Source organism: Lissotriton vulgaris, chromosome 6 (assembly GCF_964263255.1).
Source record: "Lissotriton vulgaris chromosome 6, aLisVul1.2, whole genome shotgun sequence".
Classification (NCBI taxonomy): domain Eukaryota; kingdom Metazoa; phylum Chordata; class Amphibia; order Caudata; family Salamandridae; genus Lissotriton; species Lissotriton vulgaris.
In genome coordinates this window covers 1,798,200,138-1,798,226,426 of record NC_141694.1, presented here as the reverse complement: position 1 = coordinate 1,798,226,426, position 26,289 = coordinate 1,798,200,138, and the positions used below count along the sequence as shown (strand labels likewise).

General features: G+C 39.6%; 1 protein-coding gene across 1 annotated transcript in view; it reads right to left on the bottom strand.

Annotated features, from left to right (window-relative positions):
* Positions 1-26,289, bottom strand: part of OTOF (otoferlin) — a 784,068-nt gene that overhangs the window by 140,454 nt on the left and 617,325 nt on the right. The window contains exons 29-34 of the mRNA XM_086928061.1: positions 22,956-22,985; positions 17,310-17,435; positions 14,251-14,317; positions 4,591-4,650; positions 3,507-3,625; positions 2,388-2,522 (exon numbers count right to left, since the gene is read on the bottom strand). Of these exons, the coding sequence (XP_086784187.1) occupies positions 2,388-2,522; positions 3,507-3,625; positions 4,591-4,650; positions 14,251-14,317; positions 17,310-17,435; positions 22,956-22,985 (537 nt within the window). The remainder of the gene's footprint in view (positions 1-2,387; positions 2,523-3,506; positions 3,626-4,590; positions 4,651-14,250; positions 14,318-17,309; positions 17,436-22,955; positions 22,986-26,289) is intronic.

Below are 26,289 nucleotides of genomic sequence, written 5' to 3'. Positions count from 1 at the left end.
AGCTCAGGGAGAAGATGAGAGATCAATGCAAATTTTAGAAAATCTGTACCGAAGTCTTGAAGCTGTCTTCTGTTCTACCTTCAACCGACAAATTGTTGCCTTGTCAGAGCCCAGGTATAACACTTTGCCGTAGTCCAGTCTGGACATAATTAAGGCCTGGATAACAGTCCTTTGAGCTGGAATGGGGATCATCCAAATGACCTTTCTTAGCCACTTAAGCTCAGCTAAGCAAGTGGCAGTCACATTGGTCACCTGAGGTTTCATAGAGTGTCATCCAGCAGGAATCCCAGGTTTTTGACCTTTGAAGATGGAGTCGGCAGAGCCCCAAGAGAGCCCGGCAAATGATGTGGGCACCAGAGAGAGGAGCGCTTGTCCAGAATCATGACCTCCGTTTTATCCCCATTGAGCTTCAGCAATCTGTGATTATTTTCCTTACTTTTAGCACTTTTAAGAAAAGGGAGTGAAGACACACAGAGATGTTGAGGGATGTTTGGACTGACTGTCAGCCCAAGGAAGACTGTGCATGTTTTCAGTAGTTTTATCAATAAGTGGCATCATATATCCTCGTGCTCATGCCAAAACCTAGCCATAACAGTCCTCTGTAGCAAAGAGACGAATTTTTATAGACTTACATATAGTTGTTATACAACTTTGACTGATAATTAGCAACCTGATTCCCACTAATGACAGGATAATATGACAACCATTGAGAATAGGACTGTAAACGCCTTTTCAGTTATCAATATAATGAAAGCTCCTTGGGCATCATGTGACATCCTTTCATTAACAGTGTCCACCTTTAAAGTTCTACAGATATCCGTGGCTACAGCTCCATGGAGGTCACTCAGAGGGAGACTAGGTGACGCTCATAATTCTATCCCTTAATCAAACACTAGGCAGAATATGTTGAATGTATAAAAGTAAAAGATTATACAATTATACAAAGAGCCAGGAAGCGCGTCAAATAGGGACATACAATTAACTCTCCACTTTCTGGCGACTGACCATTACCCCATTCCCTCATCTGGCATCTCATTGTGCAACATTACCTCCTTAAATTAATGGAGTAACCTAATTAAATAATTACTGATCATTTATGTTAATTAAATGAATGTTACTGTTATAAAATATAATTAAAAGTAAGCTGACAAAATGAAAGTGAAAAAGTATAACAACATTGTTACCACTGGTTGGATTTGGTTTAGCTTTATGGTTAGGACAGGTTTACCATATTTCTGAATTTATTAAGGAGCACACACTTAATTATAATAAATGAAAGCTAAAAGGAAATATGTATCATTGATGGAGTTATACTTTGGCTAAAGGATAAAGATAAAGGCAAAGATAGTATTAGCTATAGTGTAAGGTTCCTTGTTTTTAAATATCAAGTTAAAGTAATTCAATATTATTTCAGTAACATAGTTAAATATGATACAAGGATTAATGTTGGGGATAGCATTTGAGTGAGGGCAAAGGTAGCAAATAGTATAAAATACCATTGAAGTTACATAATGCAATCTTATTTAAATAATTACAGATTAAATATTGGTTAGAGTTAGCATTTGGACAATAATCTCTTAATTCATCTAATTTAATGTCACTAAAATTAATGTAATTAATAAAACATAGGTACATATTTGTATTGATAGGAACTAGTGTTATCATTAGGGAAAATTATTTTTATTTATAATGTTTTATGTTCAATTAAAATAAATATATGAAATTAAATATATCCCATAGGTTAGGGTAAAACAATCGTTATTATAATAATACACTCTTTATTTATTTATTCCTGTTTAATTACATTTAAAAAACTGAAGGGCAATAAATTGGACAGGGCAATGAGATAATGGTAAAATAATATTAAATATATATGACAAGAAAACAAGGTGACCTTGTTGAGGTATTGGTAGTAGGAGTTATGGCAGTAGAGTTAATGATATCTATCTTTCAAATGAAATTAAATGCAGTGCATTATTAGTGGCACTTATGTTTCCTAACAGCAAACCAAGATGCCGACATTGTTGTACTTTTTTACCTAAATGGTGAAAACAATTGCTGAAAAAGTTCCTAATGAGTTTTGAGGAGTTTGAGTTAAGTATCCAACCAGGGTGCAGTAATATTTCCATTACTGTACAGCAACTTTTGATGATGGTTTACAAGATCTTCCCTTCCCACTCACAAAGATTCTGATGCTGCTATCTTAACTCTTTGCGGGAAAGGAAACAGCCTTTGAAGGAGAATTGTGGAGTGGACATTTCCATTTGAGTTCCCTCAAATCCTATATACAAATAGGAAATATTGTTTGCAAATGGCTAAGAGCTCCATCAGAGCCAGTGGTAATTGCCACTAAACCATTTCTGATTTGTTGCCACCCTCAGACTCACTTTAAATCTTCCTACTATCCGATCTTCCTCCGCCACATTTTCATCATCATCACCGATCTTCCCTCGGCAGAGGTTGAAGGTGTGCAGCCAGTCCTCGAAGTTGTCGAACTCTGATTCCAGCTCCTTGTTATATACCTGTGAGTAGGAAGAGCATGTTAAATTGGCACTTGTATTGGTGCTTCATTCACTCTGGCCCCAATACAAATGTACTGCTATTCTGGTAAGACACTAGACTACTCAACAACAACACATCACTGAGCTTGGACTGGCCGGTGGCTTCTGCCAGGGGTTGCTGCAAGTTTTAATTGCAAATGCTCTGGCCATGATGGTAAAAGAAAATCTAGAAAACAGTAGAACATGTATTTGAAACTGGAAATTATGTAACAAGGTAAAGGTACCAACAACTGTAATGTTGACCTCTATGTGTGTTCTCTTTTTGTAGATTTGACATGTTAAATATGATTGGAATTGTAGATGAACACTTAGATAAAAGCTCAGTTTGCACATGTTCACTGATCATTACCTCTTAACATGTATGTGATTCGAAAAGAAAGTGAAGCATCTATTGAAACATATTAGGTTTTTTTCTGAGGTTTGCATTCTATGCTGAGACTGGATACTTGTGTATTAACAACAACCAACTTTCTTAAATGCAAATAAAAACTGAAGTCCAGAATAATCGTGCTAACTATTGCCATGGCTAAAAACAGATAAATAATAGCTGGTCAGAAATCAACATTTGCTGAATAAGACTATTTCAAGTTGTGCAACTATGTTGTACTATAAAAAAAAGAGCGCCTCTCCTGTCCTGGGTTAGGGCTTCTATTGGCCACCAACATCCACCAATAGTGATCTGAGCAAACCAAATAATCTGTTTATGTGACACTAATGGTGAGTATGTTTTCTAAGGAAACTCGACGTTATGCATTATGTAATGGATCTAATATATACCTTAAGAAAGTCAGGATGATGAGCCTTTATTCCCTTTTTAGAATTATGGGCAGATAATAGAACATTTTCCATTTCCACTCCTCTACAATTGACACCAATTTGGAAAATTATAAATTTAAATGTGACTCATGCTGTATGAAATTTCTTCATTATGTAACATAAATTTACCTTCAACTCGTCAATTTTCTGTTTGTTCTTTTTCTCAGTCTGCTCTGCCTGCTGCTTCTTCTTCTTGTCCTCTTTGGGTGCCTTGACTTTCTCCTTGCCCTTCGTCTGCGCTTTCGAGCCTTTCATGGAAGAGTCATCAATTTTGATCTCTGATCGCAAGAAATAAGGTGCGGGTAGGGCAGGGGGTGCAAAGGAGTGGGAGGTGGGAGGAAGGGCAAACACAGAACACTCAACCATGGTTTGCATGAAAGTTGACATCCCGCTAGGTTATAGGACTGAAATCCCCAGCCCGATAACGAGCCTCCTAATAGATGTATTACTTATTTTCTGTTGGACCAATTGCTTAAACAGATATTGGTCTAATGAATTAATTCTCATTAAACGCCAACAGAAAAATACATTTATTATGGAAGTCCTACTTACCCCAGTGTTTCATTGAAATGTCCTTATAAGCTCACATTGCTAAATGTTGGCCTTTTGCTCTGACTTTTTGTGGTAAAGATTATGTCAGTAGCATAGCTGATCTTTTCTCTGAGACAGCTCTGCAGCGTTCGAATGTTTCTTGTGAGGCTATTCCGGTTGACCACCCCAATGTGCACTTCCTATTTTCTCGCCAAAGCTGAGCATTTTTTTATTTCTAAAAATCTATATATGTGATTTTAGGAAAATTGGTGTATTTGTCAATATCCAGGTAAATGTTTGCAGGTGTTATCCCAGATGGTGCCCATAGTCCTTCATGTTCATGGCTATATGGATATAAGACTGCAATGCAGGATTGGTTTCATACAAATCAATGGAGTTTACTGTCTGCCAAGCAAGTGTTGGCAGGACAGATCTTGTATACTTAGTCAAATTATTTTCTGGATTACATACATTTCTAGTAACTACATCAATACACTTTCTTTAAAAAGATGGAGCTGGAAAGTTAAAAAAATACAAGAACTATTGACTAGTTGAGGTCAAACTATGAGAACACATTGGGTAAGACGTTAGGATTTTTACTATGGTCTACTCTAAAAGAACTATCTACGAGAACAGCTAAGTAAGAAGGCAAGACTGTTGCACTTCTGGCCAAAGTACTTACCAGAAAGATTACAGTCTTCTGTATCTACAAGTTTATGGTCAATGTGTTCAAAAGGGTAACCTAAAAGATGAATAAAAATCAAGTTCAGAGTTGATAGTGGAAGAGGTGTGACTAAGCCAGCTGCCAGAAATGGCAATGTGTTTCAATGTTTTTCTTGTGGTAAGGTAATATAGCAGAACCATGTAATTTCATTGCTAGTATTCAATGCGTGGGCTTGGCCAGCCTTAATCAACAATCCAACACATGCTTGACGTGGCCATCGAAAGAATCAAAGGCTGGACCGGACACCACAAAAACATCTTCCATGTGGCAAACCTTTTAAGTGAAGGATTACAACCTTCATGATGATCCCTATTCCCTGAAGAAAGACTTAGCCTTGATGTTCCAGATTCTGAAGAGGCTACTTTACCCACATATGGACAGTGACTGTGATTAAAGAACCTGTCCCTATGGACAGAAGACTCATATTTGTAGGGGCCTTTACCCAATACATTGCAGCATTTAACGGAAGTCCGGGCACCTGACTAGCCCTTAAGAACAACGAGAAGAGCTGTTTTCCAAGCTTCTATCTCCACTGGCTCACAACTAGAATATTTTAGTTCTCACAGATTGAAAAATAAGTCCAGAATTTGAGATTTCTAATCCACAAAGTAGGTCTTGAGAAATCTCCACAGATCTTAAATGGTTTGAAATAGAAATACTTCATTTGCAATCTTCTGCTAGGCGTGCTACAAAAATGCTCTCCATAAATCGATTTTGTTCTTGACCACTATCAATTTGCAGACTTGAAGCACTTGACATGGCATTGTTTGTAGGATAATCTATGCCTGTGGGTTGTCCTGGAGCATTACTACTATCTGATTGTGACTCTTCTGTCTGAGAGCTGAGTAATTTATGATTTAAAGATTGGGAATTCTTGGTTACTCAGAGCGATTTCTCCAGTGGGAAGATTTTAACTCTCAAGTGTTTTAGGCATTTTTCCCTTGAGGTAGATGATTCCTTTGCTAATGCGATAGTTCATTTGAGCCCATCCTTATGTAAATATAGGCAAAGGATTGTTTATGAGATATTTATCCAGATACATTGTCTTCTTTTTTTTAGGATCAGTAAGTCATCCACATCCTGAAAAAGGGTAAAAAATAGTATACAGAAGGCTGTGATCTTCAGCAACCTTAGCTGCACCACAGCAACGTTACTTACATTCCTCCTTGGGAACACTTAGTGGAAGTATTAGGAAAATATTTGTTGTCATGTCCAGAGTTTCTTTAGCCTTTTACACGAATTCAGTCAGAGTTGTGTAAGCATTTCTATGTGATCTCAAATGCCAAACTCAAGAAGCAAGATTTCAGGTCTTCTGTAGATGCTTTAAATGAATGCCATTGGCATCTGGCATCCCACTGACAAAGAGATGACCTTCTAAACTCAATCTCATAGGCATATAGTGAAGTTCTTCTTCCATTGTTCTACTTGTTTGTAGTTAATACGGGGATCAAAAATGTGCTTTTGCAGAAATTCATGTATACAGATGACTTGTCCCTTACTAATCAATGTTCCAAGTTCCTGAAATGTACAACGCTTCTGTGCAAGGTTTGGCCTTTTTGTACCAAAATGTATTGTGAGTCAAAACTATTCCTTTCCTTGTTATTTCTCTGATACAAGAGACCTGATACCCGCTGTTCCATCTGTTGGATGTGTTCATTTACTATACTTCCTTTGGAAGGTATTTTTGGAAGCCAACACAAAATTAAAGCATGGTGTAAACTTTGAAGAGAAACTGAAGTTTCAGTCACTCCATAACAAAAGCTTGGGGCAGAATGATTCATTTATGTGCTCTCTGCCTTTTATGTGCAGCATTGATGGGAAGATAAAAGGCTAATGCTTTGATAATGCATGAGGGTCTCACATATTATTCCCTGATTGCAATTTATCAATTCTTTCAGCATTTGATCTGTCAAGAGAGTAAAAAGTGGACATTGAAGTATTGACTAGAAACAATAACATAAACTAAAACCACTGTACCTAGATGCAGTGCAATCATTCCATTCAACGCAGACGATGAAGCTCTGGCGGCTTCAAGAAGATCCATTTTTTCTCTGACTTGAGAAAGGAAAACCAATACTGCAGGAAATTGAGCCGAGCCCATCACAGGAACACATCTTTTTATTGACTGGGCCTCATATTTTAGATTCTTCTTCAAAGCAGCTTATTGAATCATCCTTACTGGTGACAACCACACTGTGTTCATGGTTTGAGTGGGTAAAGATAATGTGCACCCTTGATCAGTTGTCTTCCAGTTGACAAAAACATTCATGGCTGGCGCAGCGAAGGGAAAGGCAAATAATCACTCTGCAGAACATGAATGAACATGAATGAAGGTTGTTCTAAGGAGAAACAATACCTTTATATCGTTAATGTCAAGGCCACGGTTATAATGGATTAGCTGTGACTATCCACAGTGACAAAACTTAGTACCCTCTAATGCCTGGCTTTAAAGATTTTGTCAGAAACTTGAAAAGCCAGATTCTAAAGGAGTATATCATAGCACAAGCATACTCATAGTACTGTGGTATGCTACAATATGAACATTCCCAAAACATATTTTGTTCAAAACGAATGAGTCCACTTATATTCTAAAATTGACAGTCTTCCTCTATCAATAGGGTATATCCGGTTGCTTGTAGAATATGTCTCCGACACCTATAACCGATTGAGCAAGCCTGACTTTTGCTGTTTAAAACTCTCTAAGATCAATTTTCAAGCTTCGCGGTCAGAACACCATAGACCTTTTCCTGATTTGGGATGCGTAAACAGACACAATTGTGTAACTGGAACACAAGCAATGCGTGCATACACTCCAGGGTAATCCAGCAGATCCCATTTTTTACTTACTGGGTTGAGATTATTTTGTGAGGACATTGGTCCACCATACATCGGAGGTCACTTGTTTCACTATGTACCTGCATGTCGTTGCAACCCGGGTGTACCCTATGTTGGTTCTGCTATATCACCAAGTGATGAATCATCTGCCAAAAATGTTAGAATTTCTCATCACATTCACCCTAACCCATGAATGAATAAATTATTGTAATTGATTCAAAAATATTTATCATTTATTGATTGGTGTTAGGGACACTGCAAAGGATCACCACACAGGGTGGCAGAAATAAACCCAAAATAGGATTGCCAGTAGACAATATTGAACATTTTGTAAATGCTATATTCAGTGCCATATCTTGCAAGTGCTAGACTAAGTGACAGCTCTGGGCAAAACAAACGAACTACAAAGAAAGAAACCATTTGAGCTCTGATTACTTTGTGGAGCCTGGTGTGTGTTCTGTTATTATGTGAGTGCCAGGGTCTTTAACGTCGTTAAACGTGTCCCACAATGTAAGGCAAACACTCAGTAGATGCTGAATTCATTCTTGCTTCTCCAAATGTAACCGACTGCCGGAGGCAACTTACGCTTGTGGAGTCTAGGGTCAAATATGGAAATCTGAAGTTTGCCAAAGTCGCTTCCATCAAACAAGAGCTGCAGAGGTTTCAATTCAGCACAATTCTGCCAGTGAAATTCCAATTCTGCTGACTCCTGGTGAATAAAATTCACTGAGACTGATATTGGTTTCCAGTACATTTGTTTACTATGTTAGAAGGGGATCAGAAGGAATCCTTGTTGGTGGGAGTACCATTAGACGAGAAGGCATTTTCCCACAATTATTTGACTAGTTTTTAATCTGTGTAGAGACTAATAACCATCTCTTTTTTATTTTTGGGACTACAAACCCAAGAGGGAGTTCAACAAAAGAATACTGATAGGATGGGAAAGGGAGAAGGGCTGAAACACATATAATAGGAGAGCAATTACATGCCCCGTCTTTGGGCCAGGTGTTACACGGACAAGATATGTATGTGAATGCTCCTGAGAGTTCTGGTAGTTTTGGACTATTTCCGCAAGTATGTTTTTTTGGGGCATGCAGAGTATAATCGGTAGTGGGGGGCTAAGGATTTCATGGCCTGCATCTGGGGTAAGTCAGACAGGGATGGGTGAAGTGGAGCCAGGTGGAGCAGAGAAAGTAAGGAGTGAAACTGTTGCAAATGAGTTCAGGTAATAGATGGATCTACCCAGTATTTGTATATTTCTGTTGGAAGCAACAGAGAAGCGATTTAATTAGGTAGTCTTTGGGTCTGGGGATGAGAGTAGAGAGAAGAATGACCAAGTAATGAAAGCATGAGATAATGCCTGAAACATGGTGTGCCAAAGTTAAATGTGATGTCCTCCACCCTCCCAGGTAGTAAAGGATTGCTGGAGTAGAGATTCCAGGTTACAGAAATGGGCGGCCATGTTTAATGTATTGCGTTGTACGTGGAGGAAAGGCTCTGGAGAAGTGAAATGGACATGGCATCGATTTGTTAAGGCTGTAAAAGGGGAGACCACAGTAAAGGATCAAGTGGTTTGTCATCCCTGGTCCTGAAGTGGGCAGGGAGGCTTAGAAACCTGTAGCTCAAAACACTGGATCATAGAGCGGGGCAGAAAATGGAAGGGCTGGTAGGATCAGCAGGCACCGCTAGGCCAATAAAAGTTAAAGGTAAAAGAATATTTAGATGAAGCTGGGGAAATGGTAGTGGTGTTTTAGAGGCAAGAAGAATGGGAGGTGAATTTTTTCGAGGGTGCAAGATTTAGAGTTGATTAATGTTAATACAATGGAAGGGCATTTCTGTGGGTACCGTTTCGGATGAGAATGATTTTGGTGTGAGCCTGTCCTGCTTCAGGATGAAAACTTGTTTTTTACCCATCTAGAAGTGAGTGTGTTCTGTCCACTCTCCCAAAGCTGTTTCAAGGTGGAACTTAGCTATACAGCATATACTGTCCTATGCAATGCACAGGTTACTGTGGTGAAGACCTCACATACAAGTTCTGAAAGGTTTGTCCATCTATGCCAAATTCAGAACCGAATTCAGAAGGGGACTCAAGACCTCTATATTTAACTGATGCTATCCATCAGTGTGTATCTTAGTGCCTGAATACCCTCGTGAGTGATGAGCTGTGAGTCAGAAATCCGGTTCATTTGATTGATGCCTGCACCCTGTGGAGGCATCAATCCCAGGATGCTTGTTTCCGGTCCAGGGAAGACATAGCTTGGCAGTTTGGGCTGGACTGTTCCCATGAGGCACAGGGTCAGACTGATTTGCATATAGCCATGTCTGAACTGGGGTGGTGGAGTGTTTGATTTGCTCAAACGCTCTGTCCATCATCCCCTTTGGTACTGCTTTGTTCGCCCTAAGTTGGCAGGGTATGCCCAGACGTGGGTCCCTTGCTCACTTTGCCACTGGATTCAAGCTAGCCTGGCTGATGACGGCTGATTAGCCAGAAACCGGTCCCAGGATGCTTGTTTCCGGTCCATGGAAGACATGGCTTGTCAGTTCGGGCTGGACTGTTCCCATGAGGCACAGGGTCAGACTGATTTGCATATGGCCTTGTCTGAACTGGGGTGGTGGAGTGAGCTAAAGAATGATGATGGATTAAATCCAGATCAGTTGACTGGGGGTGTGTGTTTGATTTGCTCAAACGCTCCGTCCATCGCCCCCTTTGGTATCGCTTTGCACCCTGTGGAGGGCATTTTCTTCTAAATGTCCCAGAACTGCAGCGTCATGTTATGCTTGCTGAACCACTAATGCACACTGCAGCAGCAAAAGTGCCATTAAAAATGTAATTAAGCATTAAAAAACTCTCTCTTACGGACAGGACCTTTGTTTGCTGTCTGTTCTATCCTAATCAGCACATTCGTTAGTGTAGAGAACATGCTGAGTGGCTCTGGAACAACTACAGCATGTTACAGCTGCTTTATCTTCTAAAAGGCATATTATTGCAGCATTTCCTTGCTGCAGTGTTAACTATTAAGTCACCCTGCAGCAATAAAGAGAACACTTACCTAGCTGTGTGCCACATTTTACTATACATCCTAGTCATAGACTTTATGTATAATTACATATACTTGAAGCATTCAGTTCAGGGCTGATTCCAATAACTTTTTACACAAGTATATGGTACGCTATCCTTGAAAATAAACCTGTTCAATCGATGTACAATGTCTCAGTCGAAAAGGCAGGTCTTGGGTTTCTTTCTGAAGTCTGCCAGACAGAGGGCTGTCAGGAGCTGTGGGCCGGAGGGAGGTCCTTCCAGGTCTTGGCAGCGATGTAGGAGAAGGAGCAGCAACTGCTGTGGCTGCGATGGATGGTGGGGGTGTGTACGAGAGTGAGGGAAGAGGAGAAAAGGTGTCTAGCAGGTTGGTGGAAGTTTAGTCGATGGTTGAGGTTGGCAGAACCTAGGTGGTGAAGGGCTTTGTAGGCGTTTGTGAGGATCTTGCATTGGCATCGGACAGTACATGTTCAAAGACTGCCAGAGCATTGTTATTCATTCCTTCCCTCAAAAATCCAGGTATCCTTTTTATGAATGTTGGTGCTAATCTGTAACAGCATTCTAGGGCTTAGCCTATGGTATGGAGGCTACACCCCCTGGAAAACTGTGGCAGTACAACAAAAGAATGCTTATTGCTGGTGTATGGATGTTTCAGGATGTGTGGGGTATATGTATGTTATTCGTTTTTATGGGGGGTTAGTATAATGTTAATCTGTAGCACAAGTGACAATTAGTAGACAGACTTGCTTATTTAGGGTTTTGTGCAAAATCTGGAGGCTCTTTATTACCGCCAGATTAAGACAGCCACATCAAATTTACTGGTAATCTTCAGTTAAGGGCAAAATGTCTAATATTTAGGTTTCCAGACTCTCTGGAGTATACAAACATTTCTGGAAATTACTGGCAAGTGTTATGTAATACTGTCCACCTTCTGCTGATTTCTGGAAATGCCTCGGTCTTTACCATACATTTTTGGTGCTGAACATAAGTGGTAATGACCAACAGAAACAATGTTTTAACTGGTTGTTATATGACTTGCTGGACATGTTTAACACGTATCTGAAATGCCTGCCGGTAATGGTAACACCAGACCTGCATTTCCAATATATATTTTGTGGTAGGTATGAGGGACATAAATGGGGAATAATGTGCTAATGAAGTTTCTGCCACATTTATTTGACTCTGGTTTCCATATGTTTTGTGTTGATAGGAAGTAAACACAGTGTTTCCGTGATAAAATGTGGTATTCCTGTATTGCTGTAGGTCCACAGTAATGGTAGATATGTGCTTTAAAGCAGATCTACATATTTCTGCCATTACCACAGAGCTCTAAGTGTGAATGTCTGTATTTATGATGCACAGTGTTGGAGATCTGAGAGACTGGGTTTGATCCATGATATCTACCCATGTAATCCATCAGCGACCGTAACAGAAGTAAAGCAGAGGTTTTCAGAGTTTGCGGTTAACATCTAGAAGGGTCATAGCACCCTATCCTTGATACTAGTACTGTACGTTTGCATGCCAACTTTCATGGCCTCTTTGCCACATGGATGAGAATGTGGTGGACTGAAAAATGTGATCACACAGTGCGCAGTGGAAAACACAGGCATGCTGGCAAAGAGAGAGATGAGACACCAACACACATGCAAGCACACCACCACAAATCATTGCAAGAGGGGTGCACTGGGGGCATATTCAGTTTCCTTCTAGATACAAGGCAATGCACACCAGAGTACCAGAAAGGACTTGTTGCTCCAGTTTTTTAAGTTTATTTTATCAGCAATTTTCTTATTTGTTAATTAGACCTCCAAAGTCATTTTTCCTTTGACTCTTCATTCTTTTGATTACCCCTACCTAGGAGATTAGTTTATGCTTGGACCGAAAAGATGTCATCTGTACTAATGCAGCTAATCGTGTCCTAGTGGTAAGTAAGTTCTAAGTAAGATCTTCCACATGCTGATTGGCTGTGCCAAGCATCTCAGCAAGGGCGACATTGGCATAAAGCCGCAAGGGCAGATTTCATAGATCGGACTAGTGCAATTTTTGACTACCATTTGAACTTACTCTCTAGAGAAATATTTTCTTTTATGATTGGTCGAACGGTGCTAGTTTTATTTTTAACTTGCTAGAGGGAGACATGTTGCACTGGCACCAGTGTAATCTGTGTAATCTGCAAAGGTTACAGCCAAATTGCAATCTGGCCTTGGGTGAGGTGGAGTGACAAGTGTCTGGTGAGGGTGCTGCCTTATTAACCGTCTTGTCAAAAGCAATACACGTTACTAGCATCCTGGGTCTCATTGTGGGAGTGCGGCATGCAAAGGATAACCCAGAGCGAGCAAGCGATGAAGCCCTGAGGGCTGGCATTGGCTGGTCTGGATTTCTCTGAAAGAAGGTCGGTTCTTAATGCCTGATGGGCACAGATCTATCCTACCTACATTGCCATAATTCTATATGGTGGTCCTGTGGGATAGCATACGGGCCATCGTAGGGGACAGTAAAAAAACACTTGGTGTTTACAAAACATTCAACTCCTGAAAAGTTGAGATAATTATTTTATCCAATTTGGGGAGATAACTCTAAAGACTCCTCTCATTATTACCATTAAATACTGTTAAAATGTCTGTCTTGCACACAAATTCCTTTGTTGGAATTCAGTTGCAGTCCATTTTTCGAAAATGTGTGAAGGAATTAAGACTAAAACTGTCTGTGATATTATATTTTTATATTAGATAGCTACATTTATTTTGAATCGTGGTGACATATTTTGAAGGTATATGATGCAGATGCTGCATGTTGCAGAGTTTGCTTTATTTGACATATTTGCACTTGTGTAATGCCTTAGGATCTCATTTAGATCCAGATGGTAGCGCAAAATGGATACTTGAGCGCTACCCATCGTTTTATGGTTCACATGATGCTCATTGGGCATTTGGGCTTTGCGCTTGCACTTAGATTTGAGTGCAAAATGGTGAAATGCGTAAATAATGCTCTTAATGACCACATTGGAAGAAGGGTACCATAGCTTTCTGTGGAAAAAAGCTGGAGATAGAAAATAAATATAGAATGGACTGCACCATTTAATATCAGTCACAGAGCAAAGACTAAAACCAGGACTTAGAAGCAGAAATTCTGGACTCTAAGCCGGCTGAAAAGTAAAGGAAAGGCTAGCTCCTACCACAATGACCACCAGGCCTGGAACAGGACCGTGGAGCCTTTCCAGTAACAATCTCATGGTCACACAGTGGAGATCTGTCTAGAATGAGGCATTACCTTCTTCTAGAGTCGAGGATCAGGACTAATGAAGTGATCATTTGGTACCTGTGAGGAAGGAATCTAAGCTTTAAACCCTTAGAAGAGTACTATTTTGGTGGGTGAGGAGGTTCCCTGGAATTAAATAGTGACGTAGGCCTTGATTATAAGTGTCGAGCAGGGTGTATTATTTATCGCACCAGCTGAAAACCAATTCTCTGGGTTCAGATTTTAACAGGGTGCTGATTAGCATCTATTACAAGTGCTGCCCTGTCATTTCGGGCGTAATGTGGATTGTGGTGCTTGGTGTCAGTGCACTGTATTTTGAGCGGTCTAGCAGAAGCCCCAGTGAGGATGCATGCCAGACCAAGTAAGCCATTATATTAGGTCTGCGCTTGAGAGTTGCGCTGCACATTTTCAGCAGCGCATCATGGGACATTTGAATCAGGAGGGGTGATTGGTTCACATGATACCGTGGTCTGACTTTTGCAAATTACCCTCTGCGATCTCCATGTCTTCCTTCTCCTCTGCCTCTGCCGCCGCAACTTCCTGTTGCCGAAGTTGCTATATAGTGCCAAAAAAACACAGTTGGTTAATCGTTCTGGAACCTTAGAAATCATTCAGCCAGTTCTTTCTGCCACCTACTTCTCCAGTATGGTGGCATTGACAAACATCTATAGATAGTGTATAATGCCACCTACATGCATTACTAGATTTAAACAGATTCATATAATCAATGTGCTATATGCTGTGCTTCATCCATTAAACTCCAGGACCTCGGAAAACCCATGTATTGCTAACCCCATGGCAAAGCAACAAGAGCCAATAAAGGCATTGGGCTACACCATTGACCACATAATTACTTTAAAACAAAAATGACACAGAGCTGAGTCAACTTTGAGTAAATCCCTCAACCACCTCAAACAATGAAAAACAATCCTTACAGGAAACCACAGCATATTCTATACAGAAAAGAAAGAACATCTCAATCAATTAATCAAATCCTTTATTCGATCTTAGACATAAGATCATAAAAGTATCAGGAAAAACATCTCAATTAAAGATCACCAACCCTAAAAATGACCCATGGGAACAGCACAACATCCTCTCTCAAAATATATGAATCTCATCTTCTGTGACCTTCCATTAAAGCCCAACCGTAATGCGACATATTTTTTAAACAATATCAAAAAATATGTTCACATTATTCAATCGACCTCAAAGCCACCACCATAAGGCAATGCTAAGGAGACCCAGCCCTAACTAACCAATTGTTCCAAAATGTCCACACCTATCACCAACACACAACCTTCACTCCAATGTTCCTGTGTCATCTCCTAAACTAGTTCTTCAAATAAAGAGAAAAGGCATTAAACCTAAAATCATGATTAAATAAGTCGCACCACAATCTTCCCACCTTAATGAAAACCAGTGAGTAACTACTTAGTTAGCTTAAATTCCATAAACCGCTGACCAACCGTAGTACAACTTTTTCCTTGGCCCTTGAAGAAACACTTTCCTCCTCAATATTAGTGCTAAAGTACTCAAATGTATGAATACATGAAACTACTTGAGGACAGTGCAGGGTACATCACAAAACCATGTCCTGTCATCTCTCCCCCAGCCTGCCTCCTTCTTACAGCCCCTCTTTCCATCATGCTTTCCCTTTGACATCTACTGGGTCATGTAGAGTTTCTCAAGGATTGCTTTTGTCATCTAATCTGATAATATTACCCCCAACTCCTAAAGATCTTTGACCTTTACTACTTCTACCACTCCTTTGATCATGGCATACAAATCTCCTGATGCATCAACTAGTGCACCCTAAACTAAGTCTTGGAAAACTGCCTGTCCAGTGTCAATCCATGGATAGCCAGACACAGCCTCAGACCTAATGAACACGAGCGCAATCGATGGTTCACAACTTCAAATGTAATAGCAGCAACCACACCACCTCCAAAGCCACGTTCCCTGCGCCAGAGCTTATAGGCACTATCGACTTAGCCATGATGTTCAATCTCTAAATCCTACCAGTGAGCTGCACCTAACATCTATCATCTGCCATTTCAAGTGCCTGATATGTTCAGAAAGAATCTGATCTACTATGAACTTATTCAGGCCAGACTACTTAAATTCTCTGTACCTCTTATGGAAGTACCAAATATCCAGATTTCAAGTCATCCAGAAAAGCTAGACTACAAGCTGGAAATAAATCCTGGTACCTCCTCCCTTCTAAATGGACAAGCCTCTGTTTAACAAGTGACCTTCAATACCTTCTGCCTTAATCATAAATACTGTCAAAAATTGTAGTAAGGCATGACAATCTTCTCATTACTTAAACAAGAACCTACCATACCTCCTGAAAACAGAGTTGAGTTCCTAATATGGAAGGCACTTTACAATGTAGGCACTCAATCTTTGGAACATGTTACCTGCAGCATCTTCACCAGATAAAGCCATCACACTTTCAAAAAGGAACTGAAAAAGCTCCTTTCTCCTGTTCAACTTCCCATACCATGGCCCCTCTGCCAAAGAACACCGAAAGGTTATTCTGCCCCCTGTTAGATTGTACATTACTTTTGCCCATGTTCAGAGATGATACAGTCTCTACAGATCAACAACATTTGAAGCTTTTGCACTTAGCAGGATCACTGTTGCCAATGAGAGAAAAACTTGCAAATCATACAGAACTGAGGGCATATGTACAAGCTCCTATCACCACCGCAACGTCACTTTTTACAACTTTGTGGTGGCGATAGGGGCATTGTCTTATTTACAAGGCAGCGGTAGCCACTTAACGTGGCTTAACTTAACGTGGTTTAAAGCTGCCTTGTAAATAAGGGCCCCTTTCACGCTATGCTTAGCGAGAAAGGGGTGGGAAGTGGGTGTTGCGGTGGGCGTTCCACAGCAACACCCATTTATTTTGACGATGCCCCGTATTTACAAGGGCAGCCTAAATAGGACGTAGCGCCAAAATTAAGACCAGGAAAAACCTGGTCTTAAGTTGGTGAAACGAGTAGAATTGCTTTATTTCTCCTCATTTTTTATTTTCTATGTGTGCTGCCTTGTGATGCACAGATGGAAAAAGCAAAATGCCTTGAATTGTTTATATACAGGAAGGTCCCCCTTCCTGTACAAAAACAATCTTTAAAAAAATGCCATTTTGTGACTTCCATGTGTCCTGCATGAAGCAGCTCACATAGAAATGACAAAATAGCATTTAAAGATTATGTACAGGAAGGAGGACCTTCCTGTAGATAAACAATCTTTCCCCTTTCCGCAGACACCCTTGCACTATGATGCAAGGGTGCCTGCTTTGGCGCTAAAACTGCTAAGTATAGGGCCAGCACAGGGGGAAACGCAAGGCTGGACTATATCCTTGTAAATATGGTGCAGCCTTGAGTTTCGGAAGTGGCGGAGTAAGGTGTTAAGCCATGACTGCTAACGCTTCACTCCGCCACTTCCTTGAGCATATGCCCCTGAGTTGGAATTCTTCTTCACTTTGTTAATCAGAGCCCTGGGAATGCCTACTTGGTGGATGCGGCTGGTTTCTCACCTCTTTCAGGGTCTCAATGGAAGCAAAATATTTAGACCACCAGTCCAGCATACTTTCATCCGGCTCCTCTTCTTCTATCTCCTCGCCTTTCTTCTTCTTCTTCTTTTTCTCCTTATCTTCTTCACTCTGAGGTAGCAAGCAAGAGAAAGGAGGAGGGAGAATGGGAGAATGGGAAATGAGAGTGAAAGAGAGAGAGCAAGTAACGAAAGCAAGAGAGAGAGATGGAAAAAGATAGGCAAAGAGAGAGAGAAGGAAAGAAGAAAGATGGTAGAGCCAAAGATTGAAGAGAAAAAAAGGCGAGAAAGCACGAGAGGCGGACAGCAGAGAGTGCAAGAGAAAGCGAATGAGAGAGGGGAGAGAGAGATAGGAAGCGATTAGAGAGGCAGAAAAATAAAAGAGTATGAGTGAGAGTGAAAGAAAGAGTGACAATAATGGCAAGACAATAAGAAAAAATGATTAGCCGGAGTTCAGGAAAGGACTCGAGACCTGGCTGTTTGAATGAACAGACCACCACCAGGCAGCAAGCAACCCAAGCCCCTTGAGACCCTCATGGGTGATTTGCTGCACTTTAAAAATCCTGATTGATTAATGATTAGCTTACTTTGAGTGGCTGATCATCATAGCATGGCCTCACACCAGGTACCATGAGTGAAGAGACGTGCTGAAGAGTCACAACGTCATTGTGTAACATTATACACAAGGTGTTTCAACACACAATCAAGACTAACACACCGGTTCAATCATAGACTTCACACCCAAGAAGGTAGGACAAGGAAGAAGGATCAATGCATGCATCTTTGAGAAAAAAACATTCAATAAGGCAAATGAAATATCTGTTAGTGGTGTCCATTCTTTTTTTTTTAGAAGTCATGTACTTATGTTAAATGGTGGACGACGAAAATTCGGCAGGAATCAAGAATGCAACTTATTTTAACATTAGGCTACCAGTCTATTTCTTACAAATATTGCAACTCATTCTAAATACCTCAGCTCACCTGCTGATGAGGTGTCACAAATGTCACCTCCACCTTTCGGCATTCTAGTGCTTGCCCGTAGAACATCGGATTATGTTTTACCCACTCTGTGCAGTTCATAAAGAAGACTTTGCATAAAGGTTTTTTTTAATGAATAGCAAGCCTCCAAGATACCTCCGATGAGATCTTAGTGATCTAAAGCAGGGAACAAACTTCTGATCTCATGCCAGACACCAAAGCAATGGTGGCAGAGCCTTTTACATTCTAGCTACAAATTGGTGGAACAACCTGAGAGTGAGTCTTCATGATGAAGGCAACCTCTGGAAATTGCAGATCCAGGGCACAAGCACGTCAGTACTAATGTTTTCCTTCAGGCTCCTTGGGGACAAAAGGGAAAGAACAGGACTGGTGGCACCCAGCGTACCTACAGTGGATGATGGGTTGCTTTCAGTGCCTCTAACTCTTACTTCTTAAGCTCCAGGCACTGTTGCTTGCTCTATCTCTGACCGGCTTTTTACTTGTCATCTCGTCTCTTTCCTTGTCTTACCTTACATGTTCTGCCATGATTTTCTCTGGACGTCTGCACTTCTATGTCTAACATTTTTAAGAGTATTCTAGGGAAATGGGCAAAAGTAATGGCAGTTGTGGCTGCAGGATGAAGAGCTGTAGAAGGTTTGAATACCCTTCATGTCAAGATTCCTGGTCAGCTTGCCATCCTTTCACCTGGGTTGCAGTTTCATCTTTTTGCAGCATATTTATTTGTTTCTGAATTTATGTACTTCATCATTTCTCTCAACAGGGGCACCCTAGGAGTTGAAAAGCTATCCTCCTTCTCGAAATTTACTGGACTCAATTTAGTGCTTCTAAGTGTGTCCTGGAACCGTGTCACATGAATTATCTACAAATGTGAGACTTTTCCTTGGAGAAGTAAGAGGTTAATGTGCAGTATCTCTGGTGGGTGACCCAAGCCCTGTGATGATAGAACACTAGCATTTGATAAGAAAAACTTCCTTGGTGCACTTAACTCTCCGGAGATAGCACTCACAAGTGATCAAGGATTACTCGACATAAAAACTCAATGTATAGTTACAACTTTTAGTTTTTTGATAGACTAGTTCTTTATTTCTATATAGGAAATGAATGGTGATTAAAGTATCATTGTACTGTCTGTGGCTGAAATATAAATCCAAATGCATTTGCAGCAGTAAAGTGATGTGCTCCAGTTAATACAAGGAACTATAGGGAATGTTATCCTATCAGGAGGCGTGACACAGACGTTTTGGAACCCTTCCCATCTAGTTTAGTTAAATGTAATGTTTGGTCCAACACCCTATTCAAATCTTTGCATGACCAGGCCCCAGTTTTCATTTCCTCCAAACTTAAGCGTTACTCCCCAATCCGCAATTTACGGTCCTCTGCCAACAATCTCCTTTGCATTCCATCTTTCCGCCGTAAAAAACATGGAGGATCATGCTTTTCTTTCTTAGGCCCCTCCTACTGGAATTCCCTCCCTTCTTCCTTTTGCCATCTTACCTCATATGAGCTGTTCCGCAAAACCCTCAAAACACACTTTTTCAAGGCGGCTTAGGAATAACTCTCCTGCCCTGGCTAGCTATGTTTGTTATGAGCGCCAAGAAACCGTCTCGGTGTACGTGCGCGGTATAAATTTTTTAACATAACATAACATAACTCAAGATACCAGATCAGATGGGGGCTACACGTATACAATATGTATGTTCTGTCATCCCTCTGTCCTACTGTTGCCCCAACCTGTGCGAAAGGATGATACCTTAGTGGGTAGGAGCTAATCGTGTGGCATCCATCCCAAAACCCAATTACCCCTACCGCGAAATGTAAATTGAGATTCCTAGATTCCAAGCAAACCAGGACAGTGCTAGTAGCCGCAAAGGAAAATCTGTACAGTGTCTTCTATAAACGTTCCATCCTATCAAACCTCCTGGTGAACAAGCATGCAATCAAAAACTATTCAGAGAGAAAGACAGAAAAGTAGAAGAAAAACACAATGCATGAACTGTGATCAAATAAAGAAAGGCATTGGAGGAACTATAAAACCTGGTAAATGGCCTCATGATCCAAAAGAAAGTAATGACAGGTGAGAATTCATACTAATTCTGAGCCTTATACCAAGAGACACTGCATGCAGTAAGCAAGGACATGCAATTGCCATCGGTGCCAATAGGTACACAGTGTGGAAGACGATGTAAAAACACTAAAGACAATATACCCCAAGCATGTCAATGTGAATGTACATGTAGGGAGAGTTAGGGATGTAAGCTTGGATGGAGCAGCACCGCTAAGGACATCTGACTTATTCCCCAGACATAGACTGCTATATCCACGGGCTCCTACAGCCTGGCTTTCATGCAGCTCTACACATCACTCCTCATGTTGACATAACTTGGCTATCAGCATTTGAGGCTAGGATACAGATGAAATACACCTACAAACAACATTCATAATTTTATATACTTTTGTCATGGTCATTAATGTCAACATAACTGGTATTTGCTACTAGTTTGCTACATATGTTCTGAACGATGTTGGTTCTAAATAAAGACCAATAAAATACAAAATATTTCCCCCTTGTGAGTGTAAGGAAAGTAAGGGTGTGGGACTAGGAAACTTGTATACTGACGGGACTCTGGCCAAATTGGGCCTTTCTGCCTAGGGTATCCAAATTTCCATAACTTTATATGGAAAAAGGATGGGTTTTATCATGTATTTCTGTTGGCAGGGCAGTCAGAGGTCTTGCTAAGGAGCAGGGCACAGAGTATGTGTGGGTCTAAGCTTCTTCCTAGCCTTGTGATTAACAAAATTTGGACCTGTCTGTAGCCCCCTTCTCTTGCCCGTCCTTACTGGTTTTCTTTCCCCTTCCCTCCCTCTTCCTCATTTTTGTAGTAATACTCCCCTTCTGGAAACTGACACTCTCTTCGCCCCGAAGAGAATTCTGTGTATTACATACTCTATAATACATGATCTATCTTAGGCTTCATCATAGGTTGCTGGTATGATATTCATTTTATATTTTAAATAAAGAGTCTTTAATTGTACTATCACTGATAGTTTAAGTGCCACGGATAAGTGAGAAAATTATAGACGCTGTAAATCTAAGGTTTCTTGTAGGTATAAAAATCCAAGCACTTAAGTCATTCTTTGGCTTACGTTTTATTTATGGTGGCCCAAGTTTGGCTGAACGTATATTAAACGCAAGATTTCGATACACCCCTTAAAATGTATTCTTATCAAGTCACCTTTAATGATGAAATCTATCGACAGCTCAAGATTCTGGTATCGCTGAACAAATTTGGTTCCAAGCATTTTGATTAGTCACATTTGGAGAAATAAATGCTTTGGGGAAACTAGTAAAACTGAAGTTGGTCCATGGAGAAATTGATTATTGTGCCTCACATCAAATGCCAATCCTTTGGTGAGATGTAGAGCTTAAGGTTTTTGATATATTATTGCTGAATATTAGATTGGGGTCAGCATGCTGAGAGACTACATTCTAGCCTCAAGCACACGTTGTGTAAAGTGTTAACAGTACACAACGATATGTTCAGAATCGCAATCTATATTCCAGAGTTGTCTTTAATTGTTCGGCCTGTCGGTCGCTGCTTCTTTTTTCTAGCCACAAAGCCCTTATAAGTAGAAAAATATATATGTTTCTTAATGTCGGTTTTACTTCCATCAGCGGATTCTGGAGAGTAAACTCTCTTTTGCTACATTCAGAACTGGATGTAGATATCTTGATATAAGAGACCTGTCCGGCACAAGACGTTGTGATTGATGAACAGCACTCGGATAAATGGACGTTTGGAGACATAGAGTGATATAACTGATAGGAATTTAATATTGACTTCATCCGTGACGGAATTAAAACCGGCATGAAGAAACTGATATTTTTTAGAACGATATAGTCCTGAGGAAGTTGTGCAGTATTCCCCATTAATGATGAAACACATGTTGGCTTTGTGGCTAAAATGAAATAAGATATTAAAGATAACTCTGGAATACAGATTGTGATTTTGAACATATCTTTGTGTACTGTAAACACTTTACACAGGTTGTGCTTGAGGCTAAAATGTGGTATTGACAGTGATGTATTGATCACGCTTTTGGAGAGTGGGGTGAATCGCCCTACCACTGAGAGCACTCCAACCGCTAATAGTTTTGTGTTAGATATTGTGTGAAATAATCAATTGAGCGCCAGCTCCTTACTTGATTACCCACATGAGACTATGCTGAGATACTATATGTAAGTAAAAGTTCAAATTTCTTTTTTGAAACTTTAATATGTTGACAGACGTTGAAGAAATGGACAATGAGACTATTTTAGAGATATTCTTTTTGCACTGTGACACTATATTAACCCAGTGGACATTTGTTGGTATTTTTTCACCTCTAAATGATGGGGGGAAAACATGAAATTACGTTTATCTTGATATATTGCTTTGAACATTTCAAACATTGTGCTATCTTGTATCAAAGGGCAGTGCTGCATTTTGGAAAGTTGTGCACTCAAAACAAGCCATGCCTCAAATTTCATGCATGATTAGCCAACTATGCCGTCAGTCCATTTTTGGTCAATCAGGCCTTAGTTCATAGAAGATGAGACCTTCCACTAAATATGCGACCTGAAAAAGGAACTTACCGCGTCAATTTTCACAACGGCATCTGAGTTCTGTCACATGGAAATGAAACAAAATGGAGACGAAATAATGAAATAAAACTAGGTGGACTTCACACATAAAGAGAATGCAGATATTAAGTGATCATTGGAAATGGAATGATTAGGAACACTAGTGAGCAAACTGAAATTCGGATGATCTGAGAAAAATATTTATCTACTGTGAGCTGGCTGGCATGCTTAGTGCAGTAGAAAAGTGTTTTTGGAAACAATTCTGCAACATGTGGTACAGCATAACCCCTAGATACATCATCGGCATGTTTTGCAAGTCTGTAATAGCGATTAATAAGGAATCGCTATTACAGACTCGCAAAACGGGATTCATGTAGGAATCACAATATTTATTGCGATTCCTACAGCTTCCTTATTTGTGATTAGCTAATTGCTAATCGCAAACAAGGAATAACTCCCATAGGAATGAATGGGAAGACATATCAATGTGCGAATCGCTATTAGCGAATCGCATTTTGAGTTTGCGATTTCAAGGGTGCAGGGGTGTCCAAAGGATACCCTGTTGCACCCCATAAATGATATTGGATGCTGGTGTTACGCACACACATGTCCCAAGGACATGTGTGTGTGTAACATACAACTTCGAAAAATGCACTTAAGTGCATTTTTCTAAGTTTCCGCTATTTACCACGAGGTTTGACTTCGCTGTAAATAGCGGCCCAATATTGCGAATTCACAATTTTTAAATGTTTCATGAATTGCATTTAAGGAATCTCAAATGGAGATTCCTTAAATGCAATTCCTCGCAGATTTGCGAATTCTATAATAGCGATTTATGCATTTGGGATGATGAATCCCAGATGCAAACTTTGTGCTCGCAAAGGGCCAGATTCTCAGAATCTGGCCCTTTGCAAGCCGATTTTACGTTGATGAACCTAGCTGTAAGTCTTTAAAGCCAAGCTAAGCCTACACTGTTATCTGCAAAATGGCTATCTGATCTGGTCACCCTAAGCAGAATTATTTTAAATCTTATCAATTGTAGAGAGTGGTGATAGGGATTACATTTGGATATCAAAATAACAGTCAAGCTCTGGATTTCTTTATTTTCTGCTTCTTTCAAACAATTAAAGGCCTGATGCACTACTCCCATCCGCAAACTCCATTGTCAAGTTTGCATACTGTCAGTGAATAGGAATGTCATTTGCAATGTTACCTTTGTTCTAATTGGTCACATCACAAACAGGCTATTTACAGTGGGGGTGCAAAACGACCCGCCTCATGAAAATTGGCTGTGACTGTAGGGGCAGCATTTGCCTTCCTAAACGTGAAACATTTTGTTTAAAGAAACCTGCATAATATAGTATGAGGATCATGGTACAGTGAAGCTATCTATATGGCCTAGGGAGCCATTCAATGCAACAAAAGTTTAGTTCTATTCAATGCAAGAAACGTTGTGTTCTATTCAATACAACAAACGTTTAGTTCTATTCAATGCAACAAAAGTTGTGTTCTATGCAATGCAACAAACGTTTAGCTCTATTCAATGCAACAAACGTTGTTTTCTATTCAATACAACAAACGTTTAGTTCTATTCAATGCAACAAAAGTTGTGTTTCAATGCAATGCAACAAACGTTTAACTCTATTCAATGCAACAAACGTGTTCTATTCAATACAACAAACGTTTAGTTCTATTCAATGCAACAAAAGTTGTGTTCTATGCAATGCAACAAACGTTTAGCTCTATTCAATGCAACAAAAGTTGTGTTCTATTCAATACAACAAACGTTTAGTTCTATTCAATGCAACAAAAGTTGTGTTCTATGCAATGCAACAAACGTTTAGCTCTATTCAATGCAACAAACGTGTTCTATTCAATACAACAAACGTTTAGTTCTATTCAATGCAACAAAAGTTGTGTTTCAATGCAATGCAACAAACGTTTAACTCTATTCAATGCAACAAACGTTGTGTTCTATTCAATACAACAAACGTTTAGTTCTATTCAATGCAACAAAAGTTGTGTTCTATGCAATGCAACAAACGTTTAGCTCTATTCAATGCAACAAACGTTGTTTTCTATTCAATACAACAAACGTTTAGTTCTATTCAATGCAACAAAAGTTGTGTTTCAATGCAATGCAACAAACGTTTAACTCTATTCAATGCAACAAACGTGTTCTATTCAATACAACAAACGTTTAGTTCTATTCAATGCAACAAAAGTTGTGTTCTATGCAATGCAACAAACGTTTAGCTCTATTCAATGCAACAAACGTTGTGTTCTATTCAATACAACAAACGTTTAGTTCTATTCAATGCAACAAAAGTTGTATTCTAAGCAATGCAACAAACGTTTAGCTCTATTCAATGCAACAAACGTGTTCTATTCAATACAACAAACGTTTAGTTCTATTCAATGCAACAAAAGTTGTGTTTCAATGCAATGCAACAAACGTTTAACTCTATTCAATGCAACAAACGTTGTGTTCTATTCAATACAACAAACGTTTAGTTCTATTCAATGCAACAAAAGTTGTGTTCTATGCAATGCAACAAACGTTTAGCTCTATTCAATGCAACAAACGTTGTTTTCTATTCAATACAACAAACGTTTAGCTCTATTCAATGCAACAAACGTTGTGTTCTATTCAATACAACAAACGTTTAGTTCTATTCAATGCAACAAAAGTTGTATTCTAAGCAATGCAACAAACGTTTAACTCTATTCAATGCAACAAACGTGTTCTATTCAATACAACAAACGTTTAGTTCTATTCAATGCAACAAAAGTTGTGTTCTATGCAATGCAACAAACGTTTAGCTCTATTCAATGCAACAAACGTTGTGTTCTATTCAATACAACAAACGTTTAGTTCTATTCAATGCAACAAAAGTTGTATTCTAAGCAATGCAACAAACGTTTAGCTCTATTCAATGCAACAAACGTGTTCTATTCAATACAACAAACGTTTAGTTCTATTCAATGCAACAAAAGTTGTGTTTCAATGCAATGCAACAAACGTTTAACTCTATTCAATGCAACAAACGTTGTGTTCTATTCAATACAACAAACGTTTAGTTCTATTCAATGCAACAAAAGTTGTGTTCTATGCAATGCAACAAACGTTTAGCTCTATTCAATGCAACAAACGTTGTGTTCTATTCAATACAACAAACGTTTAGTTCTATTCAATTCAACAAAAGTTGTATTCTAAGCAATGCAACAAACGTTTAGCTCTATTCAATGCAACAAACGTGTTCTATTCAATACAACAAACGTTTAGTTCTATTCAATGCAACAAAAGTTGTATTCTAAGCAATGCAACAAACGTTTAGCTCTATTC